This window comes from Cephus cinctus, unplaced genomic scaffold (assembly GCF_000341935.2).
Source record: "Cephus cinctus unplaced genomic scaffold, Ccin1 Ccin1_scaffold0204, whole genome shotgun sequence".
In the NCBI taxonomy this organism is placed as follows: Eukaryota; Metazoa; Arthropoda; class Insecta; order Hymenoptera; family Cephidae; genus Cephus; species Cephus cinctus.
In genome coordinates, this window is record NW_014332923.1 from 516,949 (window position 1) to 537,012 (window position 20,064).

General features: G+C 44.4%; 1 protein-coding gene across 4 annotated transcripts in view; it reads left to right on the top strand.

Annotated features, from left to right (window-relative positions):
• Positions 1–19,805, top strand: part of LOC107264938 (homeobox protein homothorax) — a 293,194-nt gene extending 273,389 nt beyond the window's left edge. For 3 of the 4 annotated variants that reach the window (XM_015733762.2, XM_015733763.2, XM_025082094.1), the window contains 3 exons: positions 4,500–4,558; positions 18,680–18,849; positions 19,035–19,805. In XM_015733762.2, coding sequence (XP_015589248.1) covers positions 4,500–4,558; positions 18,680–18,846 — 226 coding nt within the window. In that variant the 3' untranslated portion in view covers positions 18,847–18,849; positions 19,035–19,805. The remainder of the gene's footprint in view (positions 1–4,499; positions 4,559–18,679; positions 18,850–19,034) is intronic. The other variant, XM_015733764.2, reaches the window with a different exon arrangement.
• The last annotated feature ends 259 nt before the right edge of the window (positions 19,806–20,064 follow it).

Here is a 20,064-nt window from a genome sequence, read left to right on the forward strand (position 1 = left end):
ACCCTCGTCCGACGATGAGTCTGACCCCGGCGAAGAGGTAGCCGGTGACAATCAACTCGGTCGAGTAGGCGACAGCTGCGGACCCAATAACTTCCTCTCGAAGCGAGCAGCAACGGTACGGCGACGGTGGCCTCGAGGTCGGCCTAGGGGTTCGTCCGAATGGCGACAACAGGCAAGCTTGTCTATTACGTATGATATTGTAGTGCCGAGTTGCGGAATTAGTTGATAATAGTCACGGCAGCCTGCTGCTATGCTATACCACTGTCGTTGCCGTCGCCATTCCGCGCAGCCCCTCTCTCTCGGCCTTTCATTCTGGAGAAGGGTACAAGGGTTGCGTAATGTAACGCGAGCAACATCCACTAATCATAATTTCCCAGTCTCATTCATCACGCGGCATGTGTGAACCTGGTTATGCACGTGTTACCTTAATTGCACTGTATTAAGCAACGACCTCGATAGCATCAGGGCTATAGTTTCTATCATTCGCATTGGCGACAGTTCCTAATTTTATATGTTTCGCAAGATCGTAATTGCTACTATATACTATAGTCACGGTAAACGTACCAATCGTAGGTACTATAGCGACATGGAAGGGGCATTGATCGCAACAGATTTTTTTTCTAATCCTTTTATGGCCACAAACGCTAATGCGGTCATCAACATCGTTGCTAGTCGATGCTCACGGGCAACGTTGTGCTGGTGCTATCGCGCTACGGGAAATTTAGTGTCGGCTTCCCTCCCTCCCCCCAGCAAAACAATTATATAAATTCCGGAGGAATTTTCCGAAAAAGCGTTCGGGTGTCATAGATTAAATGCAGCCGGGCGGCCGTGGCTACGTGCAGTTCGGACTATCAGTGACACGTCGCGTGTTAAATTGCTTTGTTGACACACATAACCTGTCTACGCGTATCCGATCTATGCGATTACATCCCCATCGCTGGCCCCGTTTGCTTCGTTGCTTCCGACACATCCGATACTGCGGCTATACGTCCTGTATATATAGCTAAATCAGTAGAACCCGTGGTAAAAATTCAATATCTCTGACGACGCATTCACTGAGAAAAACGAAAGAAGTAACGTGGGAAAACTATTTTCTCCCTTTATCGAACGCTTCAATCGTTCTGGGGTAAAACTGTATTTACTTGAAATATATTTATACATATCATCGGACGATTTAGGGTGACGAACGAGGAATTATTATCTAAGCCATCAGGGATCGTGAATACATTCTTAATGTTCATTGAATTTGTCAAACGTAATTTATACACAGGCGTACACAGCACTCGGGCGGTCGCAGGGTATCTTATTTTACATTTATTATCGGAGTATGTGTAAAGATGTCGATTACTTAGAAATCATTTGTATTTATTATTTTATTTTATAATTCTAATTCATTTTCTAATATGACACTCGTTATATAACCGTTTTCATTCCCTAATGCGCAACCCTTCGCATTAGCAAGCTTGCTGCTGGCTCTACAGTGAAATTGATTACCAATAGTGCCTACGAGCTTGCTCCTGTATTCCGATAGTAATGACGCTTTGATGCGAAGCCCGGTGCGAGGTGTATCGACTGCAGTTAACTAATGGACGCTCTCCGATAATTACGAATGGTCGCGGAGTAAATGTTACCGCGTGCGTATACGCCGGTAATCATCGTTACAGACGAAATTTCTGAATGTCAAAAAGTTATGAGCAGAAACGTGTTCTGGGACAGGTAAATCTATAGGCTAACGAAATTAAGTAATTCGAAAGGGAAATTTAAAAAAAAATCTTTAATACTTTTTTTCTTCATATTTTCTACATTACTTTCGTTACGTTCCATCGTGTTGTATACCTACAATATAGCTTTGACGAGATAAGGAACAGGATACCGTATAAGCAAATTCAGGCATTATTCATATATGCAAGTGGAGTGTACTAAATTTAGTCATGGTATGGGAGGTCATGCAGGGGACACCCTAGCGTAACGTTATGTTTTATATATATTTTTTTCTCCTAAAGAACCGTCATATGCTCGCGTCTCTCCTGCTTCCCATAAAAGTAATGAGCATTATCACCTCCCTTATAATGGAGTCTGTTCATCGTCGAGAATTTCCCCCATAAATTATAGACAGTAGACATGAATTCAGGTAAGATCAATTGAGCCAGTGGATTCTCTCGCGGCATCAGTTAAATCTTTAATTCGTAGTTTGGTAAAACTGTAAAAAACATAGTTCATGCTGCTCGAAGCGTAAAGCCTGGCGATGACGAAGCAGGTCAATTTTTTCATTTGCGTGAAAATTCCGTAGAAAGAGAAAGATAGAGAACCGTTCGATGGTGTTTGTGTTCTATTGAGTCTAGATAGACGCGCAACTGTGTTCGCGGGCTCTCATAATCAAAACTGCATTAAAACGCTGAAAGCCTGAATCACGGTGAGGGCGCGATGAAAAGTGTTTTGTCATTTGGGGTGAAGCCGTAAGCTGCTTCATAGAACAATATGTTCACCTTGTTCGAATCTCGTTACGTCATGGTATAAAGTAGTAGTATACGTACTCCATTACTTTTCAATAATTCCATAAAACTTTTATTAAAAGTTCTACTAAAAATTCTCTTCTAAATATGTATTAAATGAGAAAAAAAGGTTAGCGTTTATATATATACATTTAACCCTCAACGATATGTTCAGCCATGTAAATTAGCACTTTTTTTTAAAACTTACTAGATATCAATTTTACATGGTACCATAAACACAGCGTTAGTAGATATATTCCATATCCAGTATATAATGAGATCCATATACACGTCAATGTACACACCTATAGATAGGACAGTAGAAGACAGCACGGTAAGAGGACAGCCAAGGAAGAAAGCTCTCTCGATCGCACCGGGTAAAGGCGAGTTATTTCGACTGTAAAATTTTATCGCATTGGGTTCGCGGGTTAAGTTTTCCGGGAAGCGACGATATTTTTGCTGCTTTTCGCTAGCTGTGCCGTTGGGGCTTTTCGGGGTTGGGCAGTCGCCCCGGCTCCTCCAGAGGGGTGGAAGGATGGCGCGCCATTGTTCGGGCGATATTTCAGCCACGGGGTTGGCTGCCAGGGGGCTGGAGTCAGCTGGCTGTGACATGCCGCCTACGCCGCCAAAGGGGAACCAGAAGCGCTTAGAAGCACAGCGACTGGAGAAGGGAGTTCTGCGTGGGATACTCTTTCATCTAACGATATCCCAGGCCTTGACTTTGAGAAGTCCAGCTATACCGTACACTCTCATCGACCAAATACGTCCTATACTTCCAACCCTTTGTACCTGACTATAGGTCCGGCATTGCGCACTTCCTACAGGAAGTCACATAGAAGCATGCATGGAGAACGCACGATAACGTGAGATAGGTAAAGTTCAAACGTACGGCCGGTTATCCGGAATTGCCTTTTTGTCCCCTGATTATCCCGCATACGCGTTTTACGTCCTGCGGAATAACGAAACGATTAAATCTCATCGTTTCCCAGGCTGCCAGTGACACTCGGGATGATATTCTACACAGTGTTGTATATCCACGTGCGATGCTATACTTCATTCGTTTTCCTGCATAGATTTTAAGAAACTGTAGTCTTGCGCTTATTATTAGTGGTAACTGTGACCCCCTGGTTCTACCTATTTAGGTAGATCACGCTTCGCGCTCTCATCGGTTTTAATCGGACGCGAAGTTTCTTACCAGGCCGTTAGACAAGATCTCTGACTTACAACTCGCGGAACGGCTTTGCCACGACTATAATACTATACATAGGCGAGAGTTTAATAATTATTATTCATAAGACTCTCTTGGGAGTCGGCCAGGCGTGAGACTAAGCAAGAAAGATGTGCTGCAAAACAAGGGGGTTGCTGCCTTCGCGTTGCGTATCCTACCACCTCCCCTTCCCCCCTGGTCCTCCAATCCTCCTGCACCCTCATGCCCACCCACTGGGGGTGCCCGACTCAGTCGAGCAGAAACCCAATCACTTCCGGCGTCTGCGCCCATTAGGGTGCCGCGACGCTGACGTCGGCTGACGTACGTCTCCCCTCCTTCTCACTCCCTATACAGCCAGTCTTCCCGTCTCACCTCATCGTCCCCCTCCTCCCCCTCCCCCCCCGCCAACCCGACCTCTTCCATCCTCTTCCCAAGAAACCATCATCCTTCCTATTCTACAGATATAGGAAGCTGCTCCCTCCTCTCTACTCCGCTTCCATCCCTCAGACATCCTCTAACCCCGAAACACACCGCAAATCTATTGTTTGGGAAGCGCTCGCTCGGAAGCTCCTTCAACGGGCTAATGATGTAGCCCGGACGTTGTTCTTACCACTGTTCCATGGATTTCTCAGGAAATGAGTTCAAAAGCCGATCTCCTAATGATGCTTTGATACGCGTCATTGCTGATCACTGGATACCCCCTGCTTTAACGGACAACATGTTTCCTATTATTATTGTTACATCAACCAATTGGATTTTGTACGCAGTCAATATCATTTTCATTGTTATTTTTGTTTCAGGTTTATCAATGCGAGACGTAGAATTGTTCAACCTATGATCGACCAGAGCAATAGAGCCGGTAAGTCGAGCCCAGTTCTGTCAACAGACACCTACGCACACTCACATGATATTCACACGCAAAATCATTACAATGCGTTATCGCAACACGGTGGACATCAGGGATACGTGTACGCGCCTTATCGTAACACTTACGATTATGATCCTTATAGCCTGATGTAGGTTAGCGTAGGTGTGCTGATATGGGATGGTCGACTTCTTCTTATTCTCTTTTTTTATTTTTTTTTTATTTGTACGATACTTGTATGATCCTACGACACTTGAAGCTAACGATGATTCAGACGCATTTATTCAGGCTTATACTCATAGGATAGTTTTTGTATGCTACCTTTATGGAAGGTTTAGTTGTTATTTCGTAATAACTATTATAAGCATTTACTCATGGTGACTATTATTTGTTAGATGTTATTTGAATCTAGTTAAAGATTTCTGTATGTTTTAATGTGCAGTTTAAATAATTTTTTATGGCTTATGTTGCTAGAGTTTTTCAAACTCTTTTTTTTTAATTGCAATAATGATATAGTATGGCAGTTTTATTGGAAGTAAGAGAAAATTATAAAAGAAGCTCGACAAAGTATAATTTTAGAATTATTTTACTCGATAGATACTTATTGTCCATTCTTAGACGAATATAATAAATACTTACGTTTATTTTGGCGCCCTCGCCGTATACGGTAAATGACTAGATTTAATAATGATCCGAAACACAGGCGATTGTCTCGAACATCTTATGAAATGTTAATTGACCAAGTAAGTAAGTGACATAATTCTGTACTGAATAATGAATGTAAGAATCGCGCGAATTCTATTAGGGACAATTATCGCGTCAAATATCTGATTAATTTTCAATAAATTGAAACCCATCACCTTAAGTCTTATGCATCTTTATTCCTGACGTCGGGTATTAACTGCCAGGGGAATTCGAAAATACGATTAGTCGTGATTTATTTAATAACTCGAGCTTCTCCGAGCACACAATTAACGTCTATATCGAATGTCGAATTAGCGAAGTTCAATAGTATTACCGATAAAAGAAACTGATCGCCAACCCAAAGTGACATTCATAGTTGAATTCGCAGCTGGAGATTGGAAGCTCGCATAAAATTTGCGAATTTTACCGAGACCCGATGGGCCATTCATTTACTCGTTTACTCGCCGTCCTTCAAATGCCAAATACAATTTTTCCCTGATACTCGTGATTTCTTCTAGCCAATTAGTCAATTAGTCGAGAACGCTTGACGTATAAACGAAATAATGTGCTAATCTCATCCGTCCTTCCGGCCCTTCCATGTCGAATAAAACAATCGCAATTTTACCGCGACAGCAGTTCGTCACGACGCTTAACCCTTCATTGCGGCGCTTCGACAATCCAATTTTGCGAGCTTTGAAAATTGAAAGGCTTTTCCTCGCTTGTTAATCCTGACCTTCTTGCAACCCTTTACTTCTATAGCGAGGGTGACGCACGATTTGCGAGAAATTAACAACAGATGAGATTAGTCCATTCGTGAGTGTCTCTCATTTTGAAATTCCATTGATATCGTCGAGTCTGTCAACAAGTCCAATATATATTTTTGACAGTTCGCAAACAATGCAACCCTGCGTAAAATCATACCTGCCTCTGCACTTGTTACAAAGTCTGAACGTCCATGGTTATACACTGAAATACGTTATATTTTTCTACTTTAGCATATATCCCTATAATACATATTATGGAAAGCTGCGTGTGATTTACTAAGGGTTGCTTTGTTTGGGAACTGTCAAAAAAAAACACATTGAACTCGTGAACCGACTAAAGGTAGAGAGAGGGTGGGTTTTGATGTTAGTTGACTTTCAAGGTTCGCCCCGTGGGACGGGATGCGGTTACGCACTCGTAATCTTTAAAGACGTCGCGTTTACGGGACGGGAATCACTTCGTTTGCAGTAAAAGGCGACAACAAGGGACGTAGGAAGGGGACGAACGGGAAAGACCTCTCTAGGAGGGTTTCAAGGGTTTCGGAGTGAAGGGCAGCGGGAGGAACGGGAGGTAAGGGGAGGTTAGAAGAGGTGGATAACGTCCGGATAACGTCCGGATAACGCCTGGATAACGGTGGGATAATTGGTAGCGGTGATCAGACCGAGTTTTACGATCCTGGAACATGCGGCCCGCTCCAGGGATGGAGGACTCCTCTCTTATTCTCTCCCCAGTATTCTCGGACTCACCCTTGGTCTTCGTCTCTCTCTCTCTCTCTCTCTTTGACGGGGTACCCTTTTCTCTCTGGGAAAACTATGGCTCTTAGGAAAACTCAAAGGAGTCCGAAAGAGCTAGGGGTGGTCCGACCCAACAGCCCAAGACACAGTACGATTCGCGTACTTTTACGACTGGCCTCTTCCTCCAAAACTACTGGCACCCTTAACCACCAGCCTCTCTCTCATAAACACTCACTGAGTTACGGGTTGTTTGTTTTACCGAAACTGGGCTTTAGGGACGATTTAGCCGTTTCCTACTGTTTTCCGAATGTGGTTTTACTTTGGTAGCCCGAGAATTGCTCAAAGGCCTTCTGGTTATTGCTGATCTTTAACCATTACATTTTCTGAACGTTCAGTATCTTAACCCTGCAACTTGTGTAAGTAAATTGAAGTACCTGACAATCTTACTAGACGTACCTGTGTGGGATCTTATATGGATCATGTGAAATGATCAATCGGTGATCCTTCCAGTATCTAACATTTTTACCCAGGTGTCACATCTGAAATATTCAAAGTCTCAATTTAATTGACAACTTGATACATTTTTTTGAAACACTATACCATTTGCCGCTCGTTACCACCGTTGAAGGTATTCACCTGTAGTTCTATGTATGTCGCTGACTATCAATTATTGGACGCGGCTGCTGGACGAATCAACAAAATTCACCAGCCTAAATTTACCTAGCATAGTGCCTAGAGAGCGTGCGAGGTAGACGGGGAGGAGGACAAGGACGACATTGGCGCTGGGTAAAGTGGAAACCCATGTCCGCCAGATTATCATCCCGAAGTCAATCCTGATCAGGGACATCCCGGCCTTTTTCCTCTTTACTCTCCTTGCACTTTCCTCTTTTCACTTCTGTATCGGTTCCTGTAGGCTTTGCCTCTGTTTCTACATACATATACTGTTGTCTGACACCTACCAACCACACGTCATACATTAGAGAAAATTCTCGAAAACCCTCTTTTGCGTTTTCGTTCAAACTTTGTTAGTAACACAAATTAATACTCTTCCACATACGTGCAACCCCAGTAATCCCAGCTCCTGAATATCATTTCCATCCTACAATATGAATTCGTAATCAAATTATTTTCAGACATCAACAACAGGATGAATCTGATAAAAAAAAAAGATAGCAATATATATTTAATAAAGAATTTTTTAATTACCCTTAATTTCGTCGTCAGTTTAATTACCCCATTATTTATATCAATCATCTTACTAGATGATATCATTGAAGCAAAGTAGAATGATTCCTTATTAGAATTTCTCAAATAAAATCCCGATCATCCTGACGATCATTTTCTAATATTCGTGGGACGTACCTGCTGACAGAACTGGGTAGGACTCGAATTGTCACAAGCTTACTTCAACAATCGTATCGCGGCGTCCTCCACACGAGTCAAATATTTTAATTTATTGTTACTAATTTGAATAGACTCTCGCGACTCGCTGAATACAATTACATTTTTATCCGACTGATTTGAAATTGCTCGCGTTCCTACTATCTTGAGATCACATTAATATATAATGTGGCTAAGGTGAGGAGGACATATCTCCTCCCCACGCTCTATCCTGCCATAACATCCGCTCTCTACACTCCGGATCGTACTCTGTCGGACTAATGATGCCCGCCGAACACATCATCAATCATACTTTCATTACGAGAATTGCCTGCTCCACATTGACTCCTCGCCTCCGGCATTACGATTAGAAATATCTCCGTGCGTCGCTTCGACGTTGCGATCGTTACTTTTCGTAAAACGTTGGAGCTTTTTTATCGTCCGTTAACTTATATCGGCAGTCAAGGAAATCAACTAAAGTTCTATATCCAATCGAAATATTTAATCCAGTAGACCATTCGGCGAGATTCTTTGGTGGAATTCTGTTATAAGGGGACAAAAGAAAATAAATAGATAATCGTCACGAGTACGACGTGTAACTTTCCTGTCTATTCGCTGTATCGATAACGAATTCTAGAACGAGACTATCTAAGTTGTGCCTTTTTAACAAACCAGTTTCTGATAGCACTCGTAAAGACCCTATACCTACCCCTCCTTTAAAATCTTCGTTCAATCACATACCAACACACGTGGAGGAGGGTTTAACTATGAACTATAAAGCTGCACTGTATCGTTTTATGATATATAAGCCTGGTTCTTGCTCCCCTGCCCGAGATTCTATTAGGTTTATATCACACGGGGTGACTTCTGTGTGATGGTTTATTTTACTTATAACCAGAAGGTCGCATTTATATTATGGATAACTTCGAGTGACTCGTTCTATTATTTAAATTCTGTAACGTCGATACTTGTTTGTTTTATATGCTTTTCTCTATGAAAAGTTATCAAGAACGGTCTATATGTTATGAATGATTTTATTTATAGTCACTTCGATAACTTTCATCAAATCTTACAAATCCTCGCCTCGCTTTACTTGTCGCACCACTACCCCCGATTCTGGGGTACTTACGCTCCTCGAAATCGGGGGTCTGGGGCGATATCGTTACCGCTCTACTAGCACTACTAGTCGCAGTAGACCGTATTTCTAGAACGACGTAGTAAAAAGGTAACAGCGCCCCGAAGTACCGTAAAACCACGACCGTACGGTGCATTTCGTAAAGATGGTACGAAAACGGACCTACGCCAGGCTGTGAGTACATATAAATAGAAAATTTAACGGATAAGGATTCCCAGCGTTTTATTTTCAAGATCCATCATGTTATTTGAAAAGAGGTTCTAAGTAAGTTTTAAAGAGTATAAAAATGTTTTTTTTTTTCAAATTTCATATTGTACAGTCCAGTACTAGTAGATCTAAAAGATTGCTCGAGCCGACCATTCAAAGTCGTAACTACAGCGTTCATTTGAGGAGGCAATGTTCCATGATGTCAAACAACTATAATCAATCGTAGCTGAGCTCGATCTCACGAATTATTCTTATGCTGCTCAGCTTTGACTCTCGGCACCGCGGTAATTACTCTTCCGAGTAGCGGGCAACTTTTCAGTAGCGGCAATAACAACTTCCTTAGAATTGCCTCCACTTTAATCTCAATAAACATCGCTCATCCTCGGGGCTCACCTCACCGCCCTTGCAGCTTCACGAGATATCTCATGCGCCTCCTGCTTCGACTTCTGTTACTTCCTTCTCCACGCAATATATCGGCCTTTCTTCATCTTCGCTTCTGTTCCTTGCCCCCGTGTTCCGTGGAACTTCATGGACCCATCGACGATGATATAATTGTCGGTTTTGCTTATTATACAATTATTCCACGGTAACGAAGGTCAAACCGTTACGCGCACGTACGTACGAGCCATAGATCATCGGAGGCGGTTGGCCGTTTGTTCTCCTGCTCCTCGTTGGCTTCACGTAGACGGTTGATTGTCATTTACGACTGCCACTTCGTTTTCCTCTTGGCGCGAATCGACGTGGAGAGGATACGAACTTGCGTCGGGATCTCATCTTGCGATCTTTCACGGTGACGATCAACTCGTCCCACCAGATCGCTCTTTGATTTACGTTCATTTCGTGGCTCGTTACGTGCACGCAGTCAATTTCTATCGATACCGTATCAATTATCTGGTTTAGGTGTTGCAAGCTACCTGAACCCGTGCGAAGGTAGTGTAAGCTAAAGAAATGAGTGCCACCCTGTAGATATAAGGAATAAAATGGATGAGATGAGAATGGAGAGTGCGATGAGAAAAATGTAGAATGGAAGGTTGCCAGTAGAATCCCCATCGAATATTCCTGTTACGCACTAGGCAGTCCGTTCAGACCCTTCTGAATCTAGTCGCGAGCCATTCGTCACGCACTCGCTGAGAGGTTCACTTCGATAACGTGGCGATCCCTTCGGGTCCTGCAGATACGCCAGTTTGCGGGACGCTATCTGGCGATGGTCCCTCCAGAAGGCTGCATCCACTCCATCTCACTTGGCTCTACGGTCCCTTCGCTGGCCCCTCCTGCCCTTTACTGGCCTTTCCATTCCCCGTTCTACACCGAACTCCCGCACGTTCTCTCCTTCGCTCCCTTACTCTTTCTCCGCTCCTCCTTTCGCCGTGGCGCCATCAATCAAGGTTGTCAATTTGTAATGGCGATTCTCTGTGTCCATCTCGGCCTGGGTCCGGATCCTCCACTCCTCCATCCCTTGCTCGTCCTCTCGGGTTCCCCCATGCTACGCTTCAGCTCTCTTCGGATATCCTTCACAGTGGCTATAACGTGCAGCCCTGATGGGGTATCACCGAGCGAGAGCTGGACCAGGCTTGCCCTTTGCCGCTTTAACGTTCCCTCGGCGTTTCGGGCTGGCTCAGGCTGTCTCGGGCTCTCTCGGGTACACTCGGCCCTAGGAGACCCGGCTAAATAAAATAAATGTCCAGGGGACAAAAATTGGGAGAAATTGCTAAGAGGAAGCCAGGGCACCCTGATACGACAGAGCACTCTCTCGTGTCGTTTAAATAGAAGGGAAATACTCACGTAAATATTCCGACTATCTTACTATCACCCGTACCCAAATCTGATTCGGAAAACCTTTCCGCCTATGGCGACCCACTTTTCTTCATCGTCAAAAACATTCTTACCGCGCACGTTGGTACCGGGGAAACTTGCGTTCGCTAGGGTACTTGCTCTTAAACTCAATGTTCCATCATGAGACCAGCTGACTTTGACAGGGTCAAGATCTTTTATACTTGTTCCCTCCGCTCCTATATGCCTTTCACCTCTTCCTCCTGGTTATAAGTTGCTTCCCGTTACAGGGTATATAGCGGTGCCCGTGTCACGTAGCTGAGATATAGAGTTACTTAGAGAACCGATCCCCCAGCATTACGTCCCCAAGGTTTGAAAGGTGCTATAGCTTCGCTCGATCCTTATACGACGTAGATCATACGTTAATTGAAATGGGGTGCATGCGTGCCAGTCTTAGAATACAAACGACCGACTTATAGAAATGTTATTATTTGCCTCGTGGGGCGAATCGACGCTCGAGGCTCCTTCAGGAAATTGCACTCTCTTCGCATTAGCATTTCGAGCAATCTTACACCAGCACGCGTCTAATGGAATGTAATAATTGTCTGGCTACATTGACTTAGCACTATCGCGCCATCTAAGAATTCAAATGGAATCCCATCGACTTATTTATCCAGTTTGATTTATCTGATTGGCTTGATTTTTAATTTATATTCATTCTAAAGAAGTAATTTGCCTCTTGTAACACTCGGCGCTCGTGTACGCGACGATGAAATATACGCAGAAAATATCTGAGTTACCCAACAAAAAAGTGTACAGTAGCATTTCTCACGTCATTCTTAACAAATACAAGATGTCTTTCGACAACGCCGCCAACATGTTTATACGTTAATTACTCAGCTATATAATTAGCGGCTACTACAACAGATTCATTAATACCAAAGTAAATTACTCACTGTCACGGGATAGGAGCCTGGGGTATTCTTGCTTATCGATTTCGAAGACGATCGGCCACACTCCCGTGTCTCGGACAAGGACTTTGATCTCTTCCATGTAAACGAGCTTTGAAGCCATCTCGTTAGGAGCTTATAAATTGGTAGGCAGGGTTTCTTGGACGCGGAAATGAAGGTCTAGCCGGTCACGATTGGTATGAAAAGATAAGGGCGAGTTCTCCAGAGCTGGAGTCATGGTCCACCCTTCCACAGTCTCTTCCTTCTCTATCCCCTTTACTATGCCACATGTACTACGATCTTCCTCTCGAACATCACTGCTGCTCAGATTTTTCATCCCGGGGATCTCGCATCCGGTGTATCTAGCCTGCTTGCAAGTGGAGGTTACCAGTCGGAGGGTGGACCCATCTTATCAGTCCGGCATAATGGCCTGTTCTATCTCATCTCGAACCGTTGACCGTTGCCCCTAGAGCACTTGGAGTGGTCGTAGTCCGAATCGGTAATACCTAGCGAGAAGAAACATTTCCAAATACCATTACCTCTGATAACGGCAGATACGGGACAATCGCTCTTCGTACTTTCTTCAAATGTCTATGGTTAGTAATTCAATGGTCCTTATAGCAGAGCCAATTTCAATCGTATGATGTATATATGTATATATACAGATGTAGCTATTCGTTGACATTAGAATGGTCAAATATCAAGTGGACATCATGTTTTGTCGAGGAACATAAAACAGAATTTATCAGACGGACTTTGCTCACCTTACGTTTGCCCACGGGACCTTCTTAATTATCATAATTTATAGCCGATCGGTTAATTAAAATATCTAAATACTATACGCACGCCATATAAGAGGAGCGAACCCATCCTTTCTGTATAGCTCATACCTTATAAATATGAAGTGGTTTATGGACTGGCCGCGCGCGGCGCTCTCTCGATCATTAATTATTTATCGCGTCAACTAGAGATCCAGTCAGCCAGGAGGAAGTCTTGGCTTTGGTTTTATCGAATCATCCAACAAGATTTAGCAAATCCCTCGCCCCGTGCCCCGGCGCCCCTTGTCGCGGATCCAGGCTGTCAGTGAAATTTATGTGAACTCGTGCTGGGGAAAAAAATCCTCACTAAAGAACTGGGTTAAAATATGCTAGCGCCAATGTTAGGGGCATGGAGGGGTGATACTCGATGGAAGGGGAAATTAATTTTCAACTTGTGACGCACGGTGCATCCATAAATGCAACAATTTCTTACACTTGCGGTTACGTACGCGCATTCTCAATCTCTTTAATGAAACCTACCTTCACCTTTGTTCGGTATCCATTGTCCGTGGCAAGGCGTCTATCGAACACGTGTTCCATTCATAATTCCACGTTGCTTCACCTTACCTCGTATACTCATAATTGATATCTGGAGGATTTTTGGAATGATCCAATTCGCCAAAGGGTATTGTTCGGTAAGGCTAACTGGACGATCGATGTCCACGGGCATTTTGCCGTTCCGGGATATCCGAGTGAACACGTTGAGCGAGGAACGAAACGCGGACCACGTTGGACCTCAGGAAGGGAAGTTGCTTGCTGGAGACAGCGGAAGAAAAATAGCGGAAGTCATCGACCTCCAAGGGGCTATATATCACGGGGATGCAGAGGGTGGTGTGTGTGTACGAGGAAAAGTGGAAAGAGCAAAGGGGATGTGAGAGGTAGGTAGAGTAGTAGGATAGCTATAGTGGCCCCGCGTATATGGTTAGTATAAGGGTGGCATAGGAACATTGGTGGCGAAAGGAAGCGTCTGAAGGGACAGGAGAAGGTGTAGGTTGAGGGTTCAACCGGACGCCCGTGAATCTAGGATAGTAGTCCTCGCGTTTCATCATCCCCATGGTCGAGGTTCTTTCCACTCTCGCTCGGTCCAGCTTGGGTTTATCTTAAATGAGACTCCCCGAGGGCTTAAGTCGGCTTGGCAAGGTTACCAAGGCCTTCGCGGGGGATATATCTCTGATTGATTAAATTCTTGCAATTACATCGCGCCATACATCACCAACCGCCGACAACGTCGCCATGCGGGAGAATCGTCGATTCTGGTAAAACGCATTGTCCTCGTCTGCACCCCCAGCGGGAATAATCTTTCTTCGTATTTTCTCAGGGAAACACGCGCGTTAATTTTCTCGGATTATCCTGTCGCCTGGGGTAACCATACCAGCATATACAAACTTGTGATATACCACAAAATTTATCTGATACTTCGTATGTATATTATGCGCCTGATGAGTATTCTCATTGGAAAGTGGTCCATATACTCTGGTTTGGCAAGAGTTCCTATTACCGGGTGCTGACTTAAGCGCGATCTTTAAAATCGAACCCTAACGACTTTCAATAGTTATATTCGTTCTCTCGGGAAACGTCAGCACTTTTTTTGTAAGAAATTACCTCATCGCTCAAACCCATGGAATTCAGTAGGTTTCATGGCGCGCATGATCCTATGTGGAATGACTTATTTTTCGTTAAATCTTTCTGGGGTATCTTATAAGCACGTAAACCGCTCTTCCCGAGCTACCGTTATATACGTGATCGGCTAGTGTGAGTGAACAAATGAGCAAATGAAGGAATAGGAGAGAATCGTTGAAATACAAGAGTAGAATAGAAAGTCAGGGCTCTAGACGCGCCGTCGTAAAAATACATTCCCAACCGAGGAGGGCGGATATTTTTTTGCAGACTTCCGTAGCACGAGGCGAGAGAGCATTCCCCAATCCGACCGTCTCGCTAAATTGCCTCCATCTAGAAGCACTCCTCTCTCTTTCTCTCTTTTCGTTCCCTCTCTCTCTCTCTTTTCTCTATATTTCTCTCGGAGCTATTCCTCCTCGTACGCGTATGTGGGCCAACGATTCATTGGCTAATAGCAACTTTAACGATAGTTGGCTGTAATCAAGGAAGTAGGATACCACGATGCCGATACGGAGTTACGGACCGAACCGACTAAGGGCAAATAGTGTAGCAGTTAGGCGATTTGAGGTAAACAATGAGAAGATTAGAGAGAAGAGAAAATGAGAAGAGGGACAGGGGGATGCAGGCGGGCAGATGAGTTATTAGATCCGGAGCTTCCGGTATTGCGTCGCGGATGACCAATAGTTTCATCGAGGGATTGTTGAAGGTTCCGGAGCACATTTCCGGTTTCCGCTTCACGAGTCCTCTCCCCTATAGTATTTCGGCAAACTCTCAGAATCCGCCCGAGATCCTCCCTGGGATGAGACCGAGGATGAGATGCTGAAGGAAAACGGAAGATTCGCTTCCGTACGATCCACGCGGCTTTCGCTGCGGTATTCTGCTTCGTCCTATGGGGATGATTCCATCCCTTACGGATATTACAACCCTCGTAGGCTTTTCCTTAACGTACGAGCCATACGAGTGGCACGTTCCGGTAGCTATTGGTCCTACGGTTTCTTAGGGGAGCCGGTTACTAAGCACGTATCTGATTAGCGAATGTTCTTTGGGACAGTTTGCCACTTGCCTTACTCAAGGACCATAGCGTCCTTGTTCGTCTTCTTATCGGCAGTTTAACGGCTCCCTACTAATTAAACCATCAATTTCGCATCACCAGAAGAGAAACTTTAAACTTCCTTTAAATCTTCGGAAGTTCGTTACTGCTGCCTCGCGGGAACTCCGGAAACTGATGGTTGTTACTTAGACTGCTCATATCTATCACGGACTCGATGGCAACGCCAGTGGCATGGCGGCCGTCTCCCTCTCGCGGTTTTAGCGCAACCTCCCTTGGAAACTCTCTCGCTAGCGTAGAAGCAACTGTGCGTTCAACTCCGTGGAAACTCCGCGAGAACACTCGGTGTCGCCGCCAACTAAGTTCGAAACCACCCTCCAGGATTCCTTGCCTAGCTGGCTCCGATGGCAACCACCTACCCGTACCTACCAGCTGAATCTAGCTACCTACATACATACACCTACATATACATATATATATATGTATATATACCGAGCCATCCAGCCAACCAAACCAGCCAGGCCGCAACCATAAGTTACTACTAATGTTGTTCTCGTGTTCCGCAGACTGAGTCGGCCAGAGGGATTTCGCCTCGTTCGCAAAAATCTAATTAGGCCCTTTTATGGAATTATATTCCAGACCCTTCCCTCTTACCAAAGTTCCTTCTTACCTCTCTTGGATGAACTCGCTTCTTTAGGGTTCAGGAAGTTGGGATCTACGGGTATTTCTTCTGCAGGCCTTTTTTTTTTAAGAAAATTGCAGCATTCGCTCATTGTGCCAAGATCTACCTGCTATATTATTCTGCTAGGAATAATGCCGTTTTACGTATCAATGGATCAAACTTACTAATCAACTGTTTCAAGTTGAATACCCAATAGACTTTTATGTCACGTGGATATCCATACACGATAAAAGCAAGTATCACATTTAGCAGGTTAGGTAAATGTTCCTTGGATCGTTAGCGTAACGCGAGGAGCGTAAATACGAACGGACTACCGGAACGCAGGGGCTCTTCTTCGCACCAGCTGGTAAACACATAACCGTAACTCGACGGCGTGCAATGAATCTCCTTTTAGAAGTTTCGGGGTTGTTCGTCGGGGAGTAAGAGGCATGAAAGCCCTGCGCCCTTTCGGATCCCATCCCGGAATACTTTCTCGCAGCTTAGCGGACGGCAATTAACGGCTGCCTCATTTCCCCTCTAAATAAATTAGGAAGGTATAGCGCCCTCACAAAAGGGTCCAACGCTGAACAGGATTTACGTTTCGAACATACGCTTACAGGGCTTTATTGCATTACGTTGTGTTTTTCCTATCGTTCAGGTCGCCACGATCACTGCCTCCTGGTTATCCTCTAGAATTGACCCTACTTTACCTCTCCTTAGGCAGATCACTCGTGTTATCCACCTTGACTCAATTCCCATTGCAATGAAGGAAACCCAATATGGAAGTCAGGATAAAGGTATACTACGTTTCAGTATAGGCCTGGAATCTTCAAGTCGATCTACTTGTATCCCGCTAGCCATGCATTTATCTTTCGATAATGGAAACGCGAATGGAATTGCACGAAAGGTTGTTTCACGGATCGTACACTGGGGAAAGTTTGATCGTAGCTGGGTCTTTGGCAAATTCTCCCACACGAAGCCTTGCTCCATGAGACTCTTCTCTGTAGCGTACTAGGCAAGGATTCCTTAATTTCCCATATTGTGGACTAGCGGCCATCTAAGGCTCCCTGCTGCGTTATAGCGCGGTTTAATCACACTACAAGTGCATCCCTCGTTAGTGGAATATCGCCCGAGTGGCTATAATATGAGACTACATTCCAGGGTGAGTCTCGAGACAGCGGGACGTGATACCACTACTAGCCTACCGTTACTGCTGCACTGGGATCTATAATCTTTCGTGTTGTTAGCCAGCTCGGAAAGTGCGCGTGAAAAACACTGTTAAAGGAGACCATTTGCAATAATTGTGATTTACGGTTCGGCGGCATCTTCGTTGTTGTTCCGACGGTTGTTCGGTATGTCCTGATGCGTCGTACTCTGCCGTGAGCCTTACGCTACCCCGTAGTAGGACGTTATTTGTATTTTTAATTATAATTTTTTTACTTCACACTTTCATATTATAAAAATATGGTCGTGCATGGTCTACGATAAAATTTGCGAGTTGATCATGGATGTGAACGATCTCAAAATTGAGGCAATTATGCAGATATCTACCTTGTACGATTTATAACCATCGACAGCGATAGCGACGGGGCGCCATTGAGACTGTATCGCGATAGATTGAGGTCGCGGCTTGGGTTTAGCATAAGAAAGGCTTAGGAGCGTTGCACAATAGTGCGCCCTTGCATTCAGGGTTTCAACGCCACCACTCTACCACTGGCGAATAGAGGGTACGACGCAATCAGTGCCCTTGATTTATTGAGGCAATATACATTAAGATACCAACATTAAAACTAGGGGAGACTCGGATTCCCAAGCTTTATTGCCAATGTCCTGCTGATAGACGGCTCGAGAAAATTCCCTGTCGTCGGACCTGAAAATAACTAAGAGATACAATCTCTATTATCTTATCATTGCAAAATCATTTTTATCCTGTTTTAGTCAAACTGACACGACGTCACATATTTTTTTCAACAATTACTCTTTCTAGCACACAATTACATAAATTAAGGAATTTGCACGATACTCGCATAACATCACGCGCCGATTTTGTTGAAAGCAAGAGAGTCGAGCGAAAAAGAAGATAAAAATAAAAAATGCATTACCCAAAATCTCTTGACTTCAACGAATCGTTTCACACAGCTCGACATTCTCCACCTTCTCTTGATTGCTCTTGGGTCGTTCATTGAGAAGTCACCAGCAGCGTCCCTCGCTGCTTGTTGACCCCCCCAAGAGGAGCTTCACCGGAAGAGCATGTCTAGGAAAGAGAATGGAGCACAAGGGAGAATGTCGAGCTTGTCGAATAGCGGCCTGCCAATTACGGAACAGAGATCTAACCGTAGTAACGTGTAGTGTTTCCGCCATTGTCTGCAGGTCCAAGTGGGGCGTATAGTCCGGATGCGACGATGGGTTACATGATGGACGGACAGGCGGCCAGCATGATGCACCGACCACCGGGTGATCCCACCTTCCACAACCAGTACCATTATCCCCCCGAGTACTACGGACATCACTTATAAAAGGTATATAGACAACAGCCACTTATTGACGAATTTTTTATAGATATTATTCATCCATCTATATATCTATACAATAGTAAATACCCTATTGAAATTCAAGTAAAAGAAAATTTTCACAATAACTAGAGAGCGCCTAGATAAGCATCAGTCGATAACACGGAACTCGAAGGTTTCCTTGCGTGTTCCAGCTGAATGCCGGCTAAGTGGAAGGACGACGAGGAGGTTCGTGCGACGGACGAAGTGGGATGAAACCTGAGAGCTCCGAGCTTAGGAAGCGGGAGCACCGAAGAGGACCTCGACGAGTATGGCGGCATTTGCGAGAAACGGAACGGAACGTCGAAACGACGAGGAATCCGTATCCCGTGTAACTTACCCGCCCGTGCTGCCGCTACTCTGCTGCTGGAGGAACCTTCAGTGTCAAGTGGTCTCCGTTTTGTGCCACTAGCTGTGCCACGAGAATAAGGAATGAATGTTGGACGACGTCACGAGCCACCTGATAGAGATAATGGGGGTTTATATCTGGGGAGGAATAGAGAGTCGGCGTGAACCGTCGTGGATGACGGTTAAACCAACCATAACCTACACTAGAAGTGCGGCCAAAGGATTAAGGAGGGTCGCGAGAAATTCATGTGATTGTTCTTTGTACAAAATATTGCGGTGTAATATTGTAGTGATTGAAATATAAATGTTAAATTTTAATACGATTGCAATGGAGAGACTATATAATGAATATATAGTAATATAGGCAATTAGCGGGCATGTACATTACACCGGTGCTCGCACGGAATGTCCACAAGCAAAGACCGATCGTATACTAAAAAAACAAATATGAGGAACGAAGAAGCAAGAGAAACCGGGGATTAGGAGCGGAGAACCGAGGTGAAGAAGGCAGCAGGAAGCCGAAAGCGTGCTATATTAAAAAAAAAAAAAAAAGAGAAATTAAGAAAGAAATGGAGAAACGATAGGGAGGGAACGATGGAACGGTGGAACGGTGTGTTTAAAGTTAAACTAAATAGAGGAATGTTCGACGCGTGTGCCGGACTCGAGCGTCGACATTCTCATAGGACATTCAATTTGTACAGTTCTTAAATATAAATAAAAGTAATTATATATATAAATAACACATCCCCCTTGTAATATAATACACGGAGAAAGAAAATGATAAGAGCCGCGCGTCGGTGTGAACAGGTCAAGTGAGAGTGCGGAGGGTCTTTTTTT